Source organism: Fukomys damarensis, unplaced genomic scaffold, assembly GCF_012274545.1.
Source record: "Fukomys damarensis isolate Sample0158 unplaced genomic scaffold, DMR_v1.0_HiC HiC_scaffold_35, whole genome shotgun sequence".
Lineage (NCBI taxonomy): Eukaryota > Metazoa > Chordata > Mammalia > Rodentia > Bathyergidae > Fukomys > Fukomys damarensis.
The window spans coordinates 38,429,841-38,451,646 of NW_022900947.1; the positions used below are offsets into that span (position 1 = coordinate 38,429,841).

Consider the following 21,806-nt stretch of genomic DNA (forward strand, 5'->3'; position numbering starts at 1 on the left):
TGCAGAGCCCACGGGGCGCCTGGTCTCCGCGTGCGGCCTTGGACCCTCGCGGCCAGGTCTGTGAGCCACCCGTGACCTACATTTAACTTAATACAAGTCCGTACTGAATTTTTAACTTTACCAAGGAATAGGGCACCTGTTCTCCCCAGCGGCTGTAAATAGCGCTGGGCGGGAGCTGGGTCTTGACTAGGCTTAAGCGGCCTCATTGGCGGCTGCACTCTGGCGCAGAGCATCCTGCTCAAGTCTCCGGCACTCACCTAGCACCTTTGCAGTAAGTGCCCCTGACTGATTTGGGGTAATTCTGGCCAGTCTGTGTGATTCAAGGCAGAGATCCCAGACAAACGCCTGGGAATGGCTAGAATCCTAGGGTCCCTTGCGAAGCAAGCACCCTTCTGGCCTGGGAGGACCCGCACCCCACCCCAAGACCTTGGTTTTCTGGGAGCTGGACTCCATTTTCCCGCCAGCCCCCCCCCATCTTCTAAGATAGGAGTTGTGCGGTGGCTGTAATTAAGTTCCTCCCGCATTAGGTACGATCTCATATTTGATCTGATTCAGTCCTTCTACGTCCCTGTGAGGTGGTTAAAAGTCCTATTTTGCTGGTTGAGAAAGGGAGATTGAGAGGTAGTTTGGGACAAAGGTACCACATATAGTGGTTATTAGCGACTTTGGAGGTGGACTACGTAGACCTACATTCACTCCCTGCCTGGTGACTGGTATACCTGGGGCAACTTTCTGAACATCTGGGAATTTGTTTGTTTTGCATTTATAAGAGGGCATAGAAAGAGCATCCGTTTTGAAGGATGTTACTTCTAGGAAGAATAAGAGAAGGTTTGTGTTAATAATACTCTGCACAGAGCCCACATTAGCATTAATTATCATTGTTGCGCATGACGACACCATCAGTTGTTGGCAGAAGTGCTGCTGACTTCGGATCTGGGTGTTTTACTACCCTGCACTGCCTCCTAAGGGCTGGGTTCAAAACGGCCTATTGCTAAAACAGTGGTTGTTGTCTGACTGAAGGGCCAGTGGGTGTAGTGTAGGGTAGGGGAGGGAGTCCTGCTGTTTGTTGCTCTACTCAGGACCTTGCGCTAGCGAGGCAGGCGTGGCCGGCGCCACTGAGCAACATCGCGGGCCCTCATTTGTTGCTCTTTTTGATTTTCATGATAGTTCTCATTATATATGTACGGGTGAACTGAGAAAAGAGAACTGCACCCTCAGGATCCCGACAGGAAGCCAGATTCAACTGAGAGGGTCCAGGCCAAGAAGTTACTGAAGGACTACGGGGGTGTGGTGTGACGAAGGAACTCACCACAGCTGGAAGCCATTCTCAACCTGGGGTAGGGGAAGAATTGTTACAGCCTTCAGAGGCAGGAAACTAATTATGGGAGTGGAGTGCCATGGCTACTGTTGGAAACTGCCAAAGTCACACACAATCTCCCTCTCTCTCTCTCTCTGTCAAACGTTTTTTCTAGGATATGTTTCTTGGTCTTTGTACCATGACCTGGCGCCAATGATTTTTTACTTTCCCCTGCAAACACTGGAGCTCACCGGGCTCGAAGCTTTTGGTGTTGCCTTTCTTTCTCCAATACTCCTAACAATTACTCCTTTCTGGAAATTGGTTAACAAGAAATGGATGCTGGCCTTGCTGCGGATCATCACTGTGGGTCAGTGTTTCTTTGAGAATTTTCTCTTTTGTTAAAGAACAACATGAACCATGAAGTCTGTTTACTGAATGCTGAGTGACTGAATAAAAATGGGAAAATAGACATAATAATAAAAGAAAAGACCAACAGTTCTCTAGAAAAGGGGCAAAAAAGATATGCTCAATTACAGGAAAGGAAATGCAGTTGTTCTTTAAAATGTAAAACAGAATATAGATTATGCGCATACGTATTTATAAGCATCTTGGAAATGGACTGGCAGAGAACAAGGTATGACAGCATTGGCTTGTAAGGGTGGGCAGTAGGCACTTTTGCATCACTGGTGGATATGTAAATCAGTACTACTTCCACAGAGAGTAATTCAGCAGTATTTATCTAAATTACAACTCTGCATACAGCCTTTCGTTTAGCAATTCCACCTCTAGGACTATATTATACAGACATACTCACAGGTATAGAAAATGATAAACATATAAGATTATTTATCTCAGCAATATTTATAATGGCAAGGCTGGAAATAATCTGTCATCTCTAAGGGGTAGGTTAAATACATTATGGTTGTGAAACTGTATGGGATACTATGCAGCTACAAAAGAGAAAATATCACTAGTATAAGGAAATGGAATGTTCTTCAAAGTATGTTTTGTGAAAAAGGTTGTGTCAAATAGTGCATATAGATGCTAACCCTTTATATGAAAGTTTGAATGAAAATATACTTAGCATTTAGTTGTATGTGTCCTAAATATCTCTAAAATGATTTAAAAATTCATAGCATTTTGACTGTTGCAAGAGTGGAGAATGTGGTACCTGAACACAGGTCTGGAGGGGAAACTTGGCCTCTATATCTTTTGTACCTTTCAATTCTGAATTTGATTATATTACATTGTCAAAAATAACAAAAAATTTAAATGAATGTACATTTTATATTACCAAAATTCAGATTCTTTCATATTAACAAAAATTGAAAAACATTGGAGAAGTACTGGTAAAAATAAAGTAAGAAGATAAGATTATGGGGAAGAGATTTAAAAAGGAAATGCCAATTCCAGATAGAACAGATCCATAGCTGAAAACTCTAAACTTCTTGTTCTTCTGCTGTGCCACAGTAGGTTTCTCTGATAATTCCATGTAACATTCGTTCTTTTTTCTTCTATCTGAAAGAAGTCATTTGTCTTTTTCAGAAGCAGTGCCAGGAATCCCTAGAAATTGCCGTCTGCTTTTCTGTCAGTCCCAAAGAAGTCAGGGCAATGCGCTGAGTTCCATGGTTCCCCATAAAAGTGTAGAGCTCTTGTTTTTGAAATGGCCCAGGCTCAGAAAGAGCAGTGAAGACTCCTGGAAACTGCGTCCTTTATGAAGAGGGCATGTGTGGGGGACTTGACCAAGAAATGAATGGTTAAACTGTGGGCCAAAAGCACCCAGGAAAACAAAAAGTTTAGATTAGAGAAGCATGTTGCGCCTGGCCATTGTTTTTCTCTTCTCATGAAATCCAGTTCTGTCTAGTAACTTTCAGTGGCTGTGAGATATATGATGTTAAATAAGTTTGGGCAGTGTGTGGTGTTTGATTATGACACTTCCTGTCATTTTCCCTTGTCTACCTTCCTCTGTGAAAGCCTGCCACCTTGCATGGAAGGAGAATTGTACAGTATTTGGGAAAATAGAGACGGTCACACAGAGTTAGGATGAAGAGGCCACTCTGTAAAGCACTCTTCTTCTAGGTGACCATTGATTGTTGGTGCTGAAGAGAGGCTGCAGTTAGCCGTACTTTACCTTAAATTCCCTTCAAGTACTTAAGGAAAGGAAGCACTTTGTTCTTAAAGATTTTACCTAACCACAGAGAAGGTCTCCATGTTACATGCAGTCTGCCTCTGGTACCTCAGCTATTTTAGGTTAATTTCTCTGAAATTACCTATGAAGCTAGTTTATACTCATTGATTTAGATTATTTTTGACTGTGTTTTGACCCACTGGGGTGACTGGGAAAAAAAGACATATAGTAACAAGCGTTGGCAAGCATGTGCCTACTTAGAACCTTCATGTTTTGCTGGTAGAAATGTCAGAAGTGTAACATGGTACAGCCACTTTGGGAAAGCATTTGGCAATTCCCTAAGATGTCATATAGCCCAGCAGCTCAACTGCCTGGCACATACCCACCCCTCAAATGAAAACATATGTTCACATAGAAGCTTCTACACAAGTGTTCAAAGTAGCGTTATTTGTAAGATCCACCCCCACAAAGAAAACAACCAAATGCCCATCAGCTGATGAATGGACAAGCAAAATGCAGTGAATTAGTGCATGTGGATATGATTAAGCCTTTAAAAAGAATGAAGTACTCATGCATGCTATACCATGAATGCCTTGAAAATATTATGCTAAGGGAAAGAAGCCAGTCCAAAGGACCACATACTGTATGATTCTATTTATATGCAAGGCCCCAAATTAGAAAAGTCTACAGAAACAGTAGATTAGTGATATATAGGGTTCTGGGGGTGGGACAGGAGGGGATGGGAAGTGACTGATAATTGGTATTAGGTTTCTTTTGGGGTGATTCAAAATTCTAGAAATTGACAGTAGTAACAGTTGTACAACTTGGTGAATACACTGAAGACTACTGAGTTGTATGTTTTAACACAGTATGCTACATTTTATGGTGTGTGAATTATATATAAATAAAACACTTAAAAAGAAGTGTAATTATGTATTAAATCTGTGTTCCAGAGTATAACAACAGTATCAGACACAACATTCATCATATGTGGATCATCAGCTACCCATGCACGCTTACTCAAAATGCTCAGCTCCCCTTATTTTGTTTGTAGGCAGCATAGCTTCCTTCCAGGCTCCAAATGCCCGACTTCGACTGGTGATGCTGGCCCTGGGTGTGTCCTCGTCGCTGCTAGTGCAAGCTGTGACTTGGTGGTCAGGAAACAGCTGGCAAAGGTATGTATTGGTCAGTTTTCCCACTGCTGGGACAGCATACCTGACACTCACATGTTACAGGAGAAGTTTAATTTGATGCACAGTTTTGGAGATTTTACCATTTATAGATGAAGACGTATGATTGGTTACCAATGGGGAACTCAGGGCCAGGAGTTTCAAGTTATAGTTTTTACCTTCTATAAAACTTTGCCAAACTCTCCTTTTTTTTCTTTTTGCAAGACTAGGATGTGACTACTTAGCATAAATCTCAATATGTTTTTCTCAGTGCCAGGGATTGAACCTAGGCCATGCACATCTTAAGTACATATTCTATCACTGAACTGTACCCTCAGTCCCACTAATGTGCTGAGAATTAAAGAATGCTAACAAATTGCCTAGGTAATGGGCTATAGAAAGGCTGAGTCAAGTACATTACCACAAATTACCAATGAGACAGTTTCACATTTTCTTTTGGTGAAACAAATTCCTAACGGATAAAGTAAATTGAGCCCACATAAAAAGTCTTTAACAACGCTTTTGGAACTTGCAGGTACCTCAGAATCTGGGGCTTCATTTTAGGACAGGTTCTCCTTGTTGTCCTCCGAATATGGTACACCTCACTCAACCCAATCTGGAGTGATCAGATGTCCAACAGAGTGATACTGACATTAAGTACCATAGCCATACTTGATCGTGTTGGCACAGGTAAGCGCGAGGGCTTGTCTCTCTTGCAGAGTTTACCCTTTCTATATGAGTGCAGCATGCCTGGAAAAGCAAATATATAAAAATAGCTTTCCTGTCCTGTATCTCCATTTTAGCTTTCCCTGCTTCTGAATGATAATGGGTAGCCAGTGGGCCCTTTCCCAAGTAGAAGACACCTCACAAATACAGATGGCAAAATGAGAAAGCCTTCAGTGGTGTGTGCCCTGTGTCAGTAGGAGGCAAGGGCCAGGCTTCATCTGTACAGCTCACATCCAGTTCCCTCTTGCTGTCTTTCCTCTGCGCTGAATTGGACAGTGTGGGATTCTCCACTTTCCACCCCTGCACTGACCGGGTGCATCCATAGGGCTGGAAAGTCACTGTGGTCTACAGGTGCGGCAACTATAGTGGACCCTTGACTGATTAACTCAGTTCAACTTGTGAGGGCTGGTTTTAACTCAAGTTGGTCAGTTGAAGGCTCAGGCTCTTCCACAGCCTTCAAAGTCTCTCTTCTGGGTACAAGCAGATCTCAGGATATCTCATCCCCTCACAGGAAAGGATGTAATGTTCCTTGCAGAGCTCTGTAAGGGTTAGACCTGTATCTGAGACCATCTGGAAGCACAAGTGGCTGGCATTCAGGTCATAACTCAAGACTTGGTTTGTAAGTTAAAACTCAAATTCTGGTTGTAACCCAAGTTGTTCATTTGTCCAGCTGATAGTAAGTTGAGGGTCCATTGTACCTGGCTTTTTCCCCAGAGATCTTAAACCCCAAACCCCAACCTTGAAGAGAAGGGAAATCTTACACGTTCACACCACTTCAAGTCGCCTCTCTCCCAGGTTAGATAACTTCAGCAGCATACACACAGCAAGCTTGGGTGTTTGTGTGCCACTCCAACTTGAGACTTCTTAAAAGAAGGGAAGAGTATTCCTGGATTCTAATTAACTAGCTTCTGGCCTTCTCTGAAACTCTCAGTGAGTTATGTCATTCTGTAAATATAAGGATTAATGGAAGTTATTGGTTCAGCACAAAGAGAAAGTGCTTGTGTAATTCCCCTCTGGCCCAAATTTTTGGCATGAAACAGAGGTAATAAGGGGAAGGGGTAATAAGGGAAATTAATCAAGTAAATGAGTCATATGACTTTAATGTTCAAACAGTCAGAGATGAGTCCTTACATATATATCTATATATAGATACAGATATATCTATATATAGATATATATGTTTTATATTTTATAAATCGCTCCATGTAAATGCATACACTGGAAAACACATTTCTCAGGTGCAGCCATATAACGGTCTAGATTTCAGGATGCTGTTCGAATTTCCTGACTTCAGGTTTCTTCTTTCTTGCCTGTTTTAAATTTATGACTCAGATGCTCACCGTCAATCTCTTCCTCTGTTCTTACCCTACGCCTCATTTTCAAAACTCAGACTTCCCCAGATATCGGAACACAGCAGGTTTTTTTTTGTTTTTTGTTCTTATTGTTGTTTTATTTGAAGATTACTTGGGATCACAGTTCACTGCATTTTGCTGAGCAAATTCAGTTTAGAAAGCTCTTTTCTCCAGACTCCGCGTGGTCCCCAAGCCCCCACCTTCCTTCACCCCCCCTCCCACCCCATCCCCATCCCCATCCCCATCTTAATAGCTTTCAGCCTGCTGCTTCATCCTCTCACCCCATTCTTGTCAGAGTAACTCTCTTCCGCTTCGTGAAACCACATTGCCAGCCTCACAGACAGAACGTGTCTTCCTTCAGGCCTGTGGAGACTTCACAGTGTCCTGGAGTGTCTGCCTGACAGCCTGTCTCTGTAAAGAAATTCTCCTGCCGGCATCTTCTTCACTGTTACATTTTTGTGTGTGAAGAATGGAGCCTCCTGGTGGAACAGTACCGCACCCTGAATTATACCGGTGTAATATCACTGAGCAGCCATACTGCTGGGCTCTCATCCCAGCCTCTCAGTTTCTCTTTACTAGAGACCTTGGAGAATCTAATTGATCTCTCTGGGTAAGATTTTATAATCTGTAAAGTGGGATTAGTGATAGAGTCTATCCACAAAAATGTGAAGATTGAATGAGTTAATATAAAGAGCTCAGAAGAGGGGTTGGCGCATAGTAACTGCTCAGTAAATGCAGTTAATTACCCTGAGCACACAGAGGGTTTGGCGAAAGTCTTGCTGCTTTGGAAGGAAGCTGGTGTACTGGAAATGTTCCACTCAAGTTGGGTGGCATTTGTTTCCCGTCACTCACTTTATCAGCATAATTTTGCTCCTTCTGTTACCTGCACATGAAGTCCACAGCTTTCTGCATTCTTCTTGTCCAATTCAGAAGCACCCGTCCTCTCTTACACCATCCCTTATCTAGCCTGCTAAAGATCATCCTCCCGCCAAATAGCCATCAGCACATTCTGCCTTGTATTTAAGTTGCGTATCTCTTCTTCCCTGGGCCGGGGAATTTAGCTCAGGGGTTCTACCACCTGCCTCCCAAATGCAATGTCCCAGGTTCGATCCCTGGTACCAAACCAAACAAAACAACCTCCTGTAGAGAAGCTCCTCGGCCAGGTACTATTTCTTACTTGCTAAAAGTCTGTCAAATAATACTGGATGAATTCCACCTAATGGGCTTTCTTTTTCTCCCTCCAATTCTAGATGAGGACTTCAGTAATCTGGAAGGGAAGAAGCCTAGCAAGGCAGCCAAGAGCCTGGCCTGTAGACCTAACTGGCTGTTGGCAGGGGTTGCCTTTGGAACCCTTGTGTTCCTCACCCACTGGGTCTTCGGAGAGGTCTCTCTTGTTTCCAGATGGGCAGTGAGTGGTCATCCCTACCCAGGGCCAGGTCCTAACCCATTTGGGTGAGTTTGGGTTTTGGAAGCAGTCAAGCAATTGGCAGTTATGTCTAGAGGAAGAAATATCTCTTTGGTTTGACAAGCCAGATCTGTGCTAGCCAGACACAGAATTTCATATCCATTCTCCTAGTTGTCAGAAACGTTGCCTGAAGTTATTGTGAACTCTGGAAAGGAGCAGCCAGAGTTGCCCCATGTGCTGAACCAATGACTGTGGAAGTGTAGGAGAGGGGAAACTGAGGGTTACGCGTGAGATGTTGTCAGAGCTCCGGTGTGGGCATCCTGGGGGAATTCCTGCTCCTGGAGCCTTCTCAGCGGCAGGAAAGGAGCAGCAGCCGCTGGCCTGCTGTCACAGACATGGGCTCTAGGTGGCTAGGACCCCGTGTCTGATGAGAGAATGCTCTTTCCCCTGGCACTCTCCTTAGCCAAATGGACACAGTAATGGCATTTACCTTACAAACTCATGAGGATTAAATGAATAATAATACAGGTAAAAATCTTAAAACAGCACCTAGCATGTAGTAAATGCTATTTTGCAGCTCAATTTTTCTTATCTCTGCTTCAGTGAGTGCTACATTGTAACTATTACTTGGGCTAGGTTTTGTTTTGTTTTGTTTTTTTGTACCTGGTATCGATGACTGAGCTAAATTCCCGGCCCAGTCCTGCTAGATTTCTTCTTAAAGTTTAATTAACTTCTTTTTGTTCCTTCTACATGTTTTTGCCAAGACAGCAAAAGAATGAAATAATGTGTAGCAATTTTGAGAAACTGCACAGCTGTCAATATTTGTCAAACTGACACTGGTCTCAGGAAAGCAGAGACTAAGTAAAAGCAAGTACTGGGGCACAGAAAAGAAACAAAAACGGCCAACTACATAAAACTATTGATAATGACTTTTTTTTTTTCTATTGATCTTTGGCAGTCATTTAAAATGTCACATGACCAGGGTGGAGTTTGAGAAAACTCAGTTATTGTGTTTACCTCGACCATGAGAGACTGCAGATACCATTTATCTGAAGTCAGAGTTTTTATACTTCATGGTTCCAAATGTGTATCATATTAGTTCCCAATGGGCTGTCATGATCTCATTGGTTCTTTCGTACCCATATTTTCTTTTGAATGTAACTAGGGTTAGGAGTCCTATTTCTGTTTTACACACGAAACAATGAACCATCAATCACATCGAATGTCTTGATGTATTTTTATTTTCACAGAGGTGCAGTTCTGCTGAGTTTGACAAGTGGATTGATGCTTTCAGCGTGCTCATGGTTTCATGGCGCTATCTGGTGGGCTGTAGGTATGTCGGAGTTACCCGCAGATGTGCCCTGTTGAGCTTGGTTACCCAGTTTACTTGAATGTATACACAGCTAGGCTGGAAGAAGATGCAGCCATACAGATATGCACTATAGCTAAATGGGCTGTGACAAGTTGCTGTGGCACCTATAAACCAGATGTCGCCAAGGTCCCTGATGACAGCCTGCTTCAGACTCCTGTTTTCCCTGTCCTTCCTTACCTTCTGTGGATGTCCTATGCCCCAAGACTACACTGTCACAATACTACTGTTTTAGTCACTTTCTTGTCACTGAGGCAAAACATCTGATACCCACATTGTAAAGGAGAAGAGGATTATTTGGGCTCATATTTCAGTCCATGAGCAGCAGGGAGGCGTGGCGAAGGACAGCTGCTCACTTCATGGCATCCAGGAAGGAGAGAGTCCAGGCAGAAGCTGGGAAGGAAGTTATGTCCTTCTAGGTCAGGCCCACCATGATCCACCAGACCCCACCTCCTAAAAGCACATCAGCTATAATACCCCTCATATAACCCAACCACCTTGCAAAAGCCCCGCCTCTGAGCGCATGAGACTGGGGGACATCCAGATATAAACCATAATGACTACCGCCCCTCAAAAATACTTACGCCAGGCGTTGTGTAAGTAGCACCTTTTACTGAAAGGGTAGAGAGTGACCTATCACCAGCTGCTTTTCTTTCTTCAAGAGTTCTTGCTTCTGTTTTTCAAAATTGCCCTGTTCTGAGGTCCTATAATGATATTTTATTTCCTTTTCTCTTTTACATGTAATAATTCCGTTTCTCATTCTTTTACCTATCTTTGGGATCCATGCTTCTGTCCAAACCTGGGTTATTTCTGTGTAGTTACACCCTTTAGGATCCAGGGACATCGGGGAAGGCTGTTACATTTTAGGCTGCCCCCTCTCCTCTCCCATGTGTCTTTGCGAGCACATAGGTGCATTGTGTTATTTTCCTGTGACTGAATTATGCTGCTCCCCTCCTCCTCCTTCCCCTTAAAAGGCAGAGGTGGTTAGACAGTAGTCATTGCTGGCAGTAAGTAAAAATTCCCTGCTCTTTTGCAGAGCAAACGCAATATTTGGTTTCTGTGAGATGTCTTTATACATATTAAGCAGGTGATTCAAAGTGTTGTCCTCGATCTGTGAGGCTGAGCATATCAGTAACAGAAGATTGGATGGAAAATGTAACAAGTCAATTTCTGCATCCTGTGCCAGTCATTGGCTTTGCATAGAAATGTGTGTGGAATCCAAATAGGTTGCTAAATGACTGAGGCTGCTGGCCAGGTCCTCTTCTTCGTGGAGCTGCATGAGCAAGCTGTTGCGGTCTTGTTGAGCTGTCTTTACTTGCTTGTGTATTTTCTGGCTGGAATCTCACCTGCAGTCTGGAAGTTAGTGCGCATTTAGGAGTAACTTTCTTCTCATTTGAGAGCTGCTTCGTGCGATTCTTTAGGAAAAGGGCCTGATAACTGAGTTCCCAAGGAGCATATTTGGCTTATTTATCAATGTGCAAGTTAGAAAAGGAAAATGAAATGCATTAAGAGTTTGCCCAGCCTTTATAGCTTGCTTTTTCTTATAGAAGATCAGCAAAGTGCTTATTGGGCAGGTAATAAGCAGCTTTGTTTTAAACACGGGGAGACTAAGAAACACAGAAACACGAATGTTAAAGAACAGAAAAGCCATGAGCTTATGGTCTTATTTGCTCGCAAAAATAAGGTTGCATATTTGAGAGTTAAACCTAATCTGGTTTTGCTGCATCTGTGCAGTAGTTTCAAAGATTCTGCAGGCAGCAAATTTAAGGCTTTAATTGGCTATTTGTAGTACAGGGAATTAGGGTCATAATTCCTAAAACTTCATTTTCCTTTCTGATCTGCTTGTCTTATGTAAGTTGGAGCGCAAACTAATTATCTAAAGAGGGCTCACTATTCACCGTTCTTCATCTCTGAAAACCGTGTGATAAAGCATAGAAACAGGAGTCATGTTTTCCCACTGTACACTTTTGTCTCCCTCTGAAGACTCAACATGAAATTAATTCTGGCAGTGACCCAAGAACTTCGTAAAAGCAAAGATAACGGGAGCTTTAAATTTTGATAGCAATTAAATTAGTAAAATCAAAATTCTATTAGCAAAAAGCATAGATGTTTTAAGTATACTGAAAGGGCCCTGGTGTACTGCAGAGTGTGCATATAATTTTATTTTATGAAAACATGACCCATTGAAAAGTAACATGCCAATTCTTATTAGACATGTCGTTGCAATTTCAGTCACCATTAATTCTGCTTGGTGCTTAGATGGAAAGATTTGGGAGCAATTATTCGGAAGGCCTCTGTCTCAAACAAATAAAAAAAAAACAACTAAGGTATACAGTTAAGTAAAAAGGGCAAAGTGACTATCGTTGAGTACCATCTGCTACAATTGGTGTACAAAAAGAAAGGAAAATGTATATAAATATATTTTTCTTTGTATGCAGAAAACAACTCTTGAAAGATGCAGAAATAAATGCTAGCATTGGTTGCCTCCCCTAAAGGGACCTAGTGAATAACAGGCATTAGAAGGTTCCTTTTCTACCACCTTTTATTGGCCTTGGAATTTATAACCTACTTAAAAATACAATTTTAGGGGCTGGGGACTTAGCTCAGTGGCACTCTTCCTTCCCTTGCAAGTTCAAGGTCCTAAGTTTGATCCCAGATCCCCCAAAAGTACAATTTTAGTTTTAAAATATGGAATTTACGTTAAAACACAAACTAAATAAAAATAAACCCTTTAGATAATTCTTTGTAGTAAGACACAGACAACAAAATCACCTCTTTGTTTTATTTATTTATTTATTTATTGAGATAGGGTCTCTTTATGTAGTTATAGTTGGCCTCGAACTCACTGCATAGCCCAGACTGGCCCTAAACTCACAACAATTCTCCTGCCTCAGCCTCCCGAGTGTTGAGATTACAGGTGTGAACCACCATGCCCAGGCAGTAGCAGTCATTTTAATATCTTTATATTAGAATTCAAAGTAGGATTTATTCTTTTAAAAATAGTCATTATAAGCCAGCAAACAGGGAAAACTCAATCTCACTAATAAGACCAATTTTAAATATCATACCACTTTTATCATTAATTTAGTAATAGATTCTAGAAAGAACTAATTTTGGCAGGGTTTTGAACATGCAATGACTTTGGCAAGTTTTCTTAAGGCAGTTAAAGCTGGTGTCATCTTCCAGGGCAGCAACTGACCACAAGTAATAGCTTTAAAATAAACCCTTGGCAGAGGCTGCACTGCTGGGAATCTGTCTTAAGAAAATAACAGACATAGCCGGGCGTGATGGCCCACGCCTGTAATCCCCACACTCAGGAGGCTGAGGCAGGAGGGGATTGCTGTGAGTTCAAGACCACCCTGGGCTACATAGTGAGTTCCAGGTCAATCTCAACTACATAGTGAGACCCTGTCTCAAAAAAAAAGAAAGGAAAGAAAGAAAGAAAGAAAGAAAGAAAGAAAGAAAGAAAGAAAGAAAGAAAATAACAGACATATGGTAAGGGATTAACTGACAAGGAAAGTTGTTCATCACACTGTTTTAAAAGCTTGATATTAGAAACTTCATAGACAGCTAAAAGAAAAATGAGTATGTATGCTGTAGTGTATGTATACAGGATGTATTAGATACACAAAAATATTTCAGAAAAAACTAATAATGTGAACAAATAACTCTTCATGTAATGTCACATCAAGAGTAACATATAGTATTCTCTAAATAATGAAAAAAAGAATAAGATAAGACTACCAAGAGCAAGAAGCAATTTAAATATGTTCAGGGACCATTTTCATCTTCAGAATTAAGGATTATTTTAATCTTACATCATTGCCTTTTCTCTTTTACTTTCCTTTTTTAGTTTTATGTTAGGATTCCCTATTTTTAATGTTCACACAGAGATTTCTTTAACTGAAATACCGAATAGTTTTTCTGGTGTGAAACACTATGGTAGTACACATGATCCTAATGAGATAATTAATAATGTGAAATAGGAAGTAAAGGGCTAAAGGTGTAGGGAAAGTGGGAAGGGGGGAAGGTAATAAGGGAGAGGAAAAAAATATGAGAAATTGAAAAAATGGAAATAAAGTGTTTGTAAATGGGGAGGACAGGAGGGGATGAAGGGAGGGCAGGGACAAGGGGAAAAAATGAGAACCAAGACCTATTATGTAAAGGTACAGGATCCCAATAATGAATGTAACTGTATTGTATACCTAGATTGTGCCAATAAACTCAATAAAAAGAATTTTAAAAAGTAACATATAATCCTTAATATATGTTACAGTTCCATTTATGTAAAAATACTGCTGTGTATACATAGAAAACCATCTTAGGAGAAATACACACACCATGTAATGACATTTCATTCAATGACAGGTGGTATATACAATGGTGGTCCCACAAGACTAAAATGAAAAGAGTCCTAACACCTAATATGTTTACTATACTGTACATTTTCTGTTTAGATACACAATCACCACTGTGTCACACCTGCCTACAGTATTCAATACAGTAACGTGCTACAGACTTTTGTAGCCTTGAAGCAGTAGCACTGCTCCAAAAAAGTAGCGCTTTCAATGATAACAAACAGGTAGAGGTTGCAGCACAAGTGCCATAGGTTCGCCACTGCTGGTGTAGACCACAGTCTGGGTATAATGGGCTAGAGCATCTAGGTCTGTGTAAGTACACGCTGATATTTGCATGATGATGGAATTACTTAACCACAAATTTTTCAGAATAATCCTATTAGGCGATATGTGGTAGGGCAACCCCTTACTGTGGTTGTCTCAGTCCTAGGTAATCTGTCATTGCCTCTACAGTTCTGTATTTTTAAAGTTTCTATAGTAAGTAAGTATTACAGGTATCCAGAACAAAAAAAATCACTACTGCAGGATGTAGGTCTCACTATGGGGTTGAACTCCATAGGTTGTAGAGGACCCTTGAATCTGGGTCTTGTGGTTATCCTGGTGAGATTCTTTTTGAAGGGGCATGAATACAAAGTCCCATGGCTTTGTCTTGCGCTGGTGCAGGTGGAACTTACTAATGGATCTGAGTCATAAAGCATGAAGAAGTTGGCTGAAGCCGCTTTCTGCTCCCTACTCCTCTTTTTGTGAAGTCCTTGCCCTAAGCGGTAAAGTGTCTGCTGTAGACATCTTGAAGGATGAGTTCTGGTTTACAATGGTGACTGAAACGTTTCAAAATTGCCATGTTGCTTATGAAAATGTCTTCTCTTGATAGCTCCAGGTGGGGTGGGCCTGAAGAGCAATGCAAACGTCAATGCTGATTTCATACAACTGGGAGGCGGATTATGTGACCTCCATGTCGGCTCAGTAGAGCAACATTTGTTAGGTGCAGACCAGACAGATTCTCTGCCCCAACACCTGGCATTCTGTGGTCACAATCCAGCAGGCCACAGATTTGCTAAGGCAGCAAGACTACCAATGCTTTCTCAGGGCCACCCTCTTTGGGGGCTGTATGGTCATGAAGGTGAAGGTACCTATTGTGGGACAGGGGCAGAAATTACTTTAGAAAGTGCCTTAACAAAAATGTTCTAGAAACCACACTGACTCTATGTGTGTTTTCTACTGTATTTGGCTGGTTACGTTTAATGAATAGATTTTGGTATAACAGATAATTTCAGTTTTTGTTGCTCTTAGGACAATAGCACCAATCACTGTATCTGAAACGCCTTCTTCTGTTCTCTTGTTCTTCCCAAAGAAATAGCATTGGCCCAATGTTTACTAAACCTGTCTTCCACCTCCAGGTGTGACAGAGAATGGCTGTGTGGCCTTGAACAACTCAAATTCACCTGCTAGTTTTTTTTTTTTTTTTTAATTTCTCTGGGGAGTGAAGCAGTCTATACCTGCGATCCCTCTGGCTCTAACTGGGTATAAATTGGTTGTCCTATAAGCTTTATTGCTTTTCTCTTTGGCTCACTTTTCCCCCTTTCTCTCTCACAAACAGGAGCAGCTTCGGCCGCTGGTCTTCTTTACCTGCGCGCATGGGCAGCTGCTGTTTCCGGCTGTGTCCTGGCCACCTTCACTGGGTCCATGTGGCCTCAAGTGCTTGGACACCTGGTTAGCTCAGGGACAAGGCCTGGGGAGACCATGGCTGTGGCCATGACAGTTTATATTCTAGACATGTTCTTCTGTGCATGGTGCACAGCTTTTAAGTTTGTTCCAGGAGGCATCTACGCTAGAGAAAGATCAGATGTGCTTCTGGGTGAGTACACCTAAAGAGTTTAAAGATGTCAAAAATATCCTCAAGGACTGGCTGGGATTTAGCACTGTACATGGCTGATGAGGATAGATGATCTTGTTTGCTTAGTAAAATAGCTTCTCATGGTAAAACAAAACAAACAAACAAAAAACTAACCTGGAAGACTGTCAGAATCATAAGTTAAAAACAAATTTCTTAATTTATCATGCCTTTCAGTAATATTTATTACTCCAAGCCCTTTTAAAAGAATTGGTTATGAAAAATTTTTAATCCATAATAAAATGTAAACTATGTATATAATATGATAGAGAAGGTATAATTATTATGTTCATGTTGCTATGTCAATAGTACTTTCATAAATATACCTATGGATTGTGATTTTTTTGGTTATTTTGAATTTTATCGATGGTCTTTATTTACTATATTCTTACCATTAAAATATAGTACATATGTATTTTAGTATAAATGGTAAACTCTTAAATCACAGAATTAATATATTTTCCATTCTGTGGTTATGAATTTGCATACCAAAAATTTAAAAATGCCTAAGTTTGTTTGTAATTTATTTATTTATAGTACAGGGAATTGAGCCCAGGGCCTTCACACTGAATTACATTCCAGACTTTCTTTTTTAATTTTGAGACAAGGTCCTTTTGTCTTCTAGCAGTAAGGAAATTACTGATGTATACCACCCATACACAAATCAAATGTTGCCAGTCATTGTAAGTAAAATTTGTCAAATCCTCACAATAACATCTTAGAAAACAAAGGGACAGTATCTAGTTTGTGTTTGCTTATGCACTATTTTTTTCCTTTATTCATTAAAAAAAAAACTCCACACATCTACTATGCTCTTGGCATGGTGCCAGAGGCCAGAAGTGAAAGATGCCTGGTGTCTCTGCCCACCTGGTGCCTTAGCCAAGTGGAGAAACACAGATAGACAAGACAGACTTCTGTGAACATCATGGATGCTGCTGCAAGAGAGTGGGGTGGCTTCTGCCTGTGGTCTGTCTCAGTTCTGCCGGGTGCCCCTGACATGTCCAACTGCTCTGTGCACCTTTCCTACCCCAGGGCCACACATCTGTCAGGTCAGGCTGCTTTGGAAAGTGTTACTGAGAGACATGGAATGAATACTTTACAAATGACCTTTGATAGCTTGATATTTTTGCCCAGTGCCCAATCTCCCCTCGTCAGTGAAATACATTGCTACTTTTCTTCTGCAGTGACCCTGGCTTTGTGAACTTTGTATCTTTTCTCGTTTCTTTCAGGTGGGTGTACTCTGTCCTGTTCTGTTTGCCTGTCCAATGCCCTGCTTTTTTCTTATTCCAGCTTACTTAGGGGGTCTGCCTTGTGAAGAAAAGGAGAAAGTAAGAGCTATTATATGCATAAATTTGTTTCCTTAGAATTTTATAACTGATGAGATCTTTGAGTTTTCTTCTCACTACATACTGGATTGCAGAAACCATGCATTATTATGGCTTCATACATCTTATTAGGAAGAGTGACATTATATAGGGGAGGCTACAAAAACCAAGAATGTTGCCAATGTTCAGAGTACCATTTAATACGACCGAATTGAAAAGAATATGCATTATATCAGAAGTTAGTTATAAATTTACTTTTAATTTAATTTTATTTTTTGGTACCGGGGATTGAACTTGGAACCTTGTACTTGCAAGGCCGGTGGTGGAACTGCTGAGCTAAATCCCAGGAAGTTATAGATTTATTTTCTAAATTTCACTTACTATTTCTCAGAAAAATGGACCTAACTTTTCTGGTAGTCTTCCACGCAAGCTTAGCTTGGCACTTCCTGATTTACATATTGTTCTATATCTCTATTTACATACGTTCTTATTATGTATGATTTTAGCAGCATGTAAACTTTATATTATATGTAACCTCCTTTGTAGTGCATCCCCATCTAGCCCAACTTGACTGACCTGTTGTTGGCACCCTGTGAATTCTGGCCTGCATCTTTTGCCTTGATCCTGTGGCCTGGATGCCCACATTTGGAGTAGGGTCGTTGCTACAAGCACCGCCTTACTGAGAACCTGTGTGTGTTTCATTGTGCATCTCATCTCGGTGCATGTGAGTGCTCTTCAGTGGAGAAGGTGGAGCCCCATGACAGCTTGCTCTCCACTGTCACTGCTTCATCACCAGGCAGTGATAGACCATCCACGAGCAGTCTGGCCACTAGGGAACACTTGGGAAATTCAAGGACATTCCTCACCAGGGACGGGCTGAAATTCTTCCACGTCAAGCATGAGTCTTAGTCTCATAATTGTCTCTCTTACTGAAAGCACTGCAGGAGCAATGGCCTAGGTGCCCAGATGAATGAATTCAGTAACTGAATTTCAGGGAATGTTCAATTAAAATGCATCTTGGCTCCAGGGATTTACCATTGGAAAGGTTTTCACATAATCCTATATTATTTTCTTTCTCTTTTAACAGGGTCCACGATGTTAATTATTGGATTGAATATGTTATTTGGTTCAAAGAAAAACTTTGACTTTCTCCTGCAAACAAAAAACAGTCCTAAAGAACCTTTCAGAAAAAGTGATAAATACATTAAACTTTGTAAGTATAGTTTTGCATTTTTTATAGAAAGATGTTATTACATAAGTTTTCAAACATATGTAATTCAAATGTAGTGAACCCTCATATACTTCCCACTGAACTTTAATGATTCTCAATATTTTGCCAGTGGTGAGATCAGCTGTCTTCCCACTTAGTTTGGTTTAAGTGCTTTAGAGCAAATCTATGATATTGTGTCATTTGAAACACAAATAGTCTGCATTAGTTTTATTTTACTTCTAATACAGATAAGCTGATTTAATGGGTAGAATTTCCAAAATGCTTTGTTCTAGTAATTGAGATTATTCCATTTCTTGTTCTCTCTACTTTTGAAAATTAAATATATTAACATTTAGTGTGTTGCTAAACATGAGTTTCAAACATTCAGTTAATTATTACCTGTATGTAATAATTAAAATTTAAAACAGAGTAGATTTAGTAAAACTTGAATGCATACAAAGCACAGATTAGGTAATTGTTAAGGAGGACCCAAAGACATATAAATCATAGTCTTCACCCTCAAGGCATTGATATTTTACTACAGAGACAAAATCTTATAGTGTTAAAGATAGAAAACAATTAAGCTGTATTGATTTTTTAAAATTCCCAAGAGATGTGTCACAATGCAGTAAGACCATCATATAAAAACCATCAGATAATTTTCATCAGGATTTAGAAAGGTCATATTTAGCTTTAGGAGGAATGTGTTTGTGTGTGTTTTCTTTTGTTTTTTGGCTCGTCCCTTGAACCAGAATCTGGTAGCTTTTATTGGTTCTTAAACTTGATTTTTAACATAATCATAATTATTTAGTTCACTCATCAAATTGAGGCATTTGGAAAAGTTTTTCTATGAGTTTTCCCCCCATTGAGTTTATTGGTACATTTTAGGTATACAGTACAGTTACAGTCATCATTTAGGATCTTGTACCTTTACATGATGTATCTTGGTTCTTATTTTCCCCATTGCCCTGCGCTCACTTTACCCTCTCCGCTCTCCCCTATTTATTTATTTAATTCATTTATTTTTTGGTACTGGGGATTGAACTCAGAACCTGGCCCCACCCTTCCCTATTTACAAAGATTTTGTTTCCATTTTTCCATCTACAGAGTTTTAAAAATTAGACTTTATTTTCCAGAGCAGTTTTAGGATCACAGCAAAACTGAGTGGAAGGTACAGAGATTTCCTATGTATCTTCTGCCCCCACAAACCTAAGCTACTCGCAGTATCAAAATCTCTATGGTGACATATTTGTTATAATCAGTGAACCTACATTTACAAGGCACAAGTTCATCTCAGTGTTGTTGATTCTGTGGGTTATTTTTGTTCTGTTGTGTGGTACTGGAGACTGAACCAGGGCCTTGGCACTGAGCCATATATCCCCAGCCTTTTTAATTTTTAAATTTTGAGACAGGGGTCTCACTAAGTCCCTAGGTTACCCAGGCTGGACTTGAACTTTTTTTTTTTTTTGGTACCACGGATTGAACCCAGGACCTTGCACTTGCAAGGGAGGTGGTGGAACCACTGGCCCTGTACTTGACTTTTTCATCTTGCTGCCTCAGCCTTCCATAGTGTTGGGATTACAGGTGTGCACCACTGTGCCTGGCTCAGTCAGTCGGTTTTGACAAATGCATAACAACTCTACTGTAGTAGTCACAATGACAGTATCATTTAGAATGGTTTTGCTGCCCTAAGTGTTCCCTGAGCATGGATTCATCCCTCCCTCATCCAAAGTCCTGGCAATGACTGGCCTTCTTACTGTTTTCATTGTTTTATCTTGTCCAGAATGTCAAATTTTGTTTTGAAGTGTTTCAACTACTTTCCTAGTGATTTTTAATGTATTGTGATTTGTTTGTACCACTTATTTGGCTTTTTAATTAATTTTCCACTTTGTCTAAATATTTTTACAATTTATTTTACATTGTTTAGGCACTTCCCCCGCTTCCTTGATTCTGCAGAATCTCTGTCCACTCTGTTTCCTGCTCATGGAGTCTTGTTTTCTTGTTTACTTTGTAATTTACTTTCCCTTTAAGTTCATGGGCCCTTCATCACATTTAGGGGATATTCTTTGAAACCCGAATAAAGTATGTGTTTTATATGCATTTCACACATGAAAATCAATCCAAGATCTAAACATTCCCACAAACTCCTTGCCCAAAAAACTCAATAATTGTGAAAAAGTTATTTTAAAAAGTAAATCTAGTTAATTTTAAACAATGATTTCTTTCTGTTTAGTGTTGTGGCTGCTGGTTGGTTTGGGGTTGTTGGGATTAGGACTACGGCATAAAACCTATGAAAGGAAATTGGGCAAAGGGGTAAGTAATTAAAAATTTTGAAATAGAACTTTATATTTTATAATGTATAGAGATATATTTTTATACTTTACTATTCTGTTTGAATGCTAGATGTGGACCCAATACCTGTAGGACCCTTCAATCCTTGGCTCACATGCTGATAATATTAAAGCATTATTTTGTGAAATTGAGTATGATTAGGAGATAGTTCTAAAGTGAGCAACCAGAAATTCTTTGACATCAGAAAAATCTCATTGATGGTTCTTGGTTTTACAGCACACGAGTAGCTTGTATATTGATGAGTCCTAGAAGTTTTCTTGTCACTTTAAGTAAATGTTTTAAAGTCCGCTTCTCTTCTAGAAAGGTGAGCAGAATTGAGAGTACATTATTGCAATGCTGCCTTTTTATCCACTTTAATAAAGATTCCATAACTTCCTAATGCAGCCAGAGTTAGTTAGGCTAAAGTAGAATCTGTGTGGTTAACTCTAATTTCAGCAATCTTTACTATCAGAAAAAATTATTATTAAAAAGCTATAAGGGGCTGGGGATTTAGGTCAGTGGTTCTGCTGCCTGCCTTGCAAGTGCAGGGTCCTGAATTTGATACCCCAGTTTAAAAAAAAAGAAAAGGTCCAGTGAGGATCCAGATCATGTTTCTCTCAGTCATCCCTGCATGCCCAGCACCTATTCTGAGAATGGCGTATATCCAGAACTCAGTAACCACTTTTTCTCTTCCCTCCCTTCTTTCCTTTCTTCTGGAGTGCCAACGATCATACCCAGAGCATTTCTCAGTTCTTTTCCTGTGCACTTTAGTTGTTGTTATTGCAGCACAACATCCATCAAAGAGGATCCTGATGTCAGTCAGGAATTCCTTTTGAAAGGAGTAGTTGAGTTGGATTTAATACTCATTCATTCATTCATTTAACAACTGTGTGTTAAATGCCTCTGGATGTGCCTTGTGCTAGGGATTACAGAGGTAAACAAACTGGATGAAATCTCTACCTCCCAGAGTCTGCATTCTGGCAGAAAAGAGGGTATTCACAGGAACAAATAAAGGCAATCAGTTTAGATCAAGATTCTCTGAAGGAAATAGATTATGGAGCAGAGAGTAACATCTGTCTGGGTAGTTAGAGAATGCTGCTCTGAGGGGGTGACATTTAAGATGAAACTTGAAATTTGACCAACACTGAGGGAGGCTGAGTCAGGAGGATTGCAGGTGTAAGTCCTGCCTGGGCAACCTATGGGAGACCCTATACTGCCAGGAAAAAAAAAAAAAAAAAAAAAAAA

The 21,806-nt window shown here is 40.4% G+C and overlaps 1 protein-coding gene across 1 annotated transcript in view; it reads left to right on the forward strand.

Moving 5' to 3' along the window:
• Window positions 1–28: 28 nt before the first annotated feature.
• Window positions 29–21,806, forward strand: part of Cwh43 (cell wall biogenesis 43 C-terminal homolog) — a 49,399-nt gene continuing 27,621 nt past the window's right edge. The window contains exons 1-9 of the mRNA XM_033758912.1: window positions 29–56; window positions 1,473–1,664; window positions 4,480–4,600; window positions 5,130–5,284; window positions 7,923–8,124; window positions 9,328–9,410; window positions 15,402–15,659; window positions 18,108–18,233; window positions 20,464–20,543. Of these exons, the coding sequence (XP_033614803.1) occupies window positions 1,511–1,664; window positions 4,480–4,600; window positions 5,130–5,284; window positions 7,923–8,124; window positions 9,328–9,410; window positions 15,402–15,659; window positions 18,108–18,233; window positions 20,464–20,543 (1,179 nt within the window). The 5' untranslated portion in view covers window positions 29–56; window positions 1,473–1,510. The remainder of the gene's footprint in view (window positions 57–1,472; window positions 1,665–4,479; window positions 4,601–5,129; window positions 5,285–7,922; window positions 8,125–9,327; window positions 9,411–15,401; window positions 15,660–18,107; window positions 18,234–20,463; window positions 20,544–21,806) is intronic.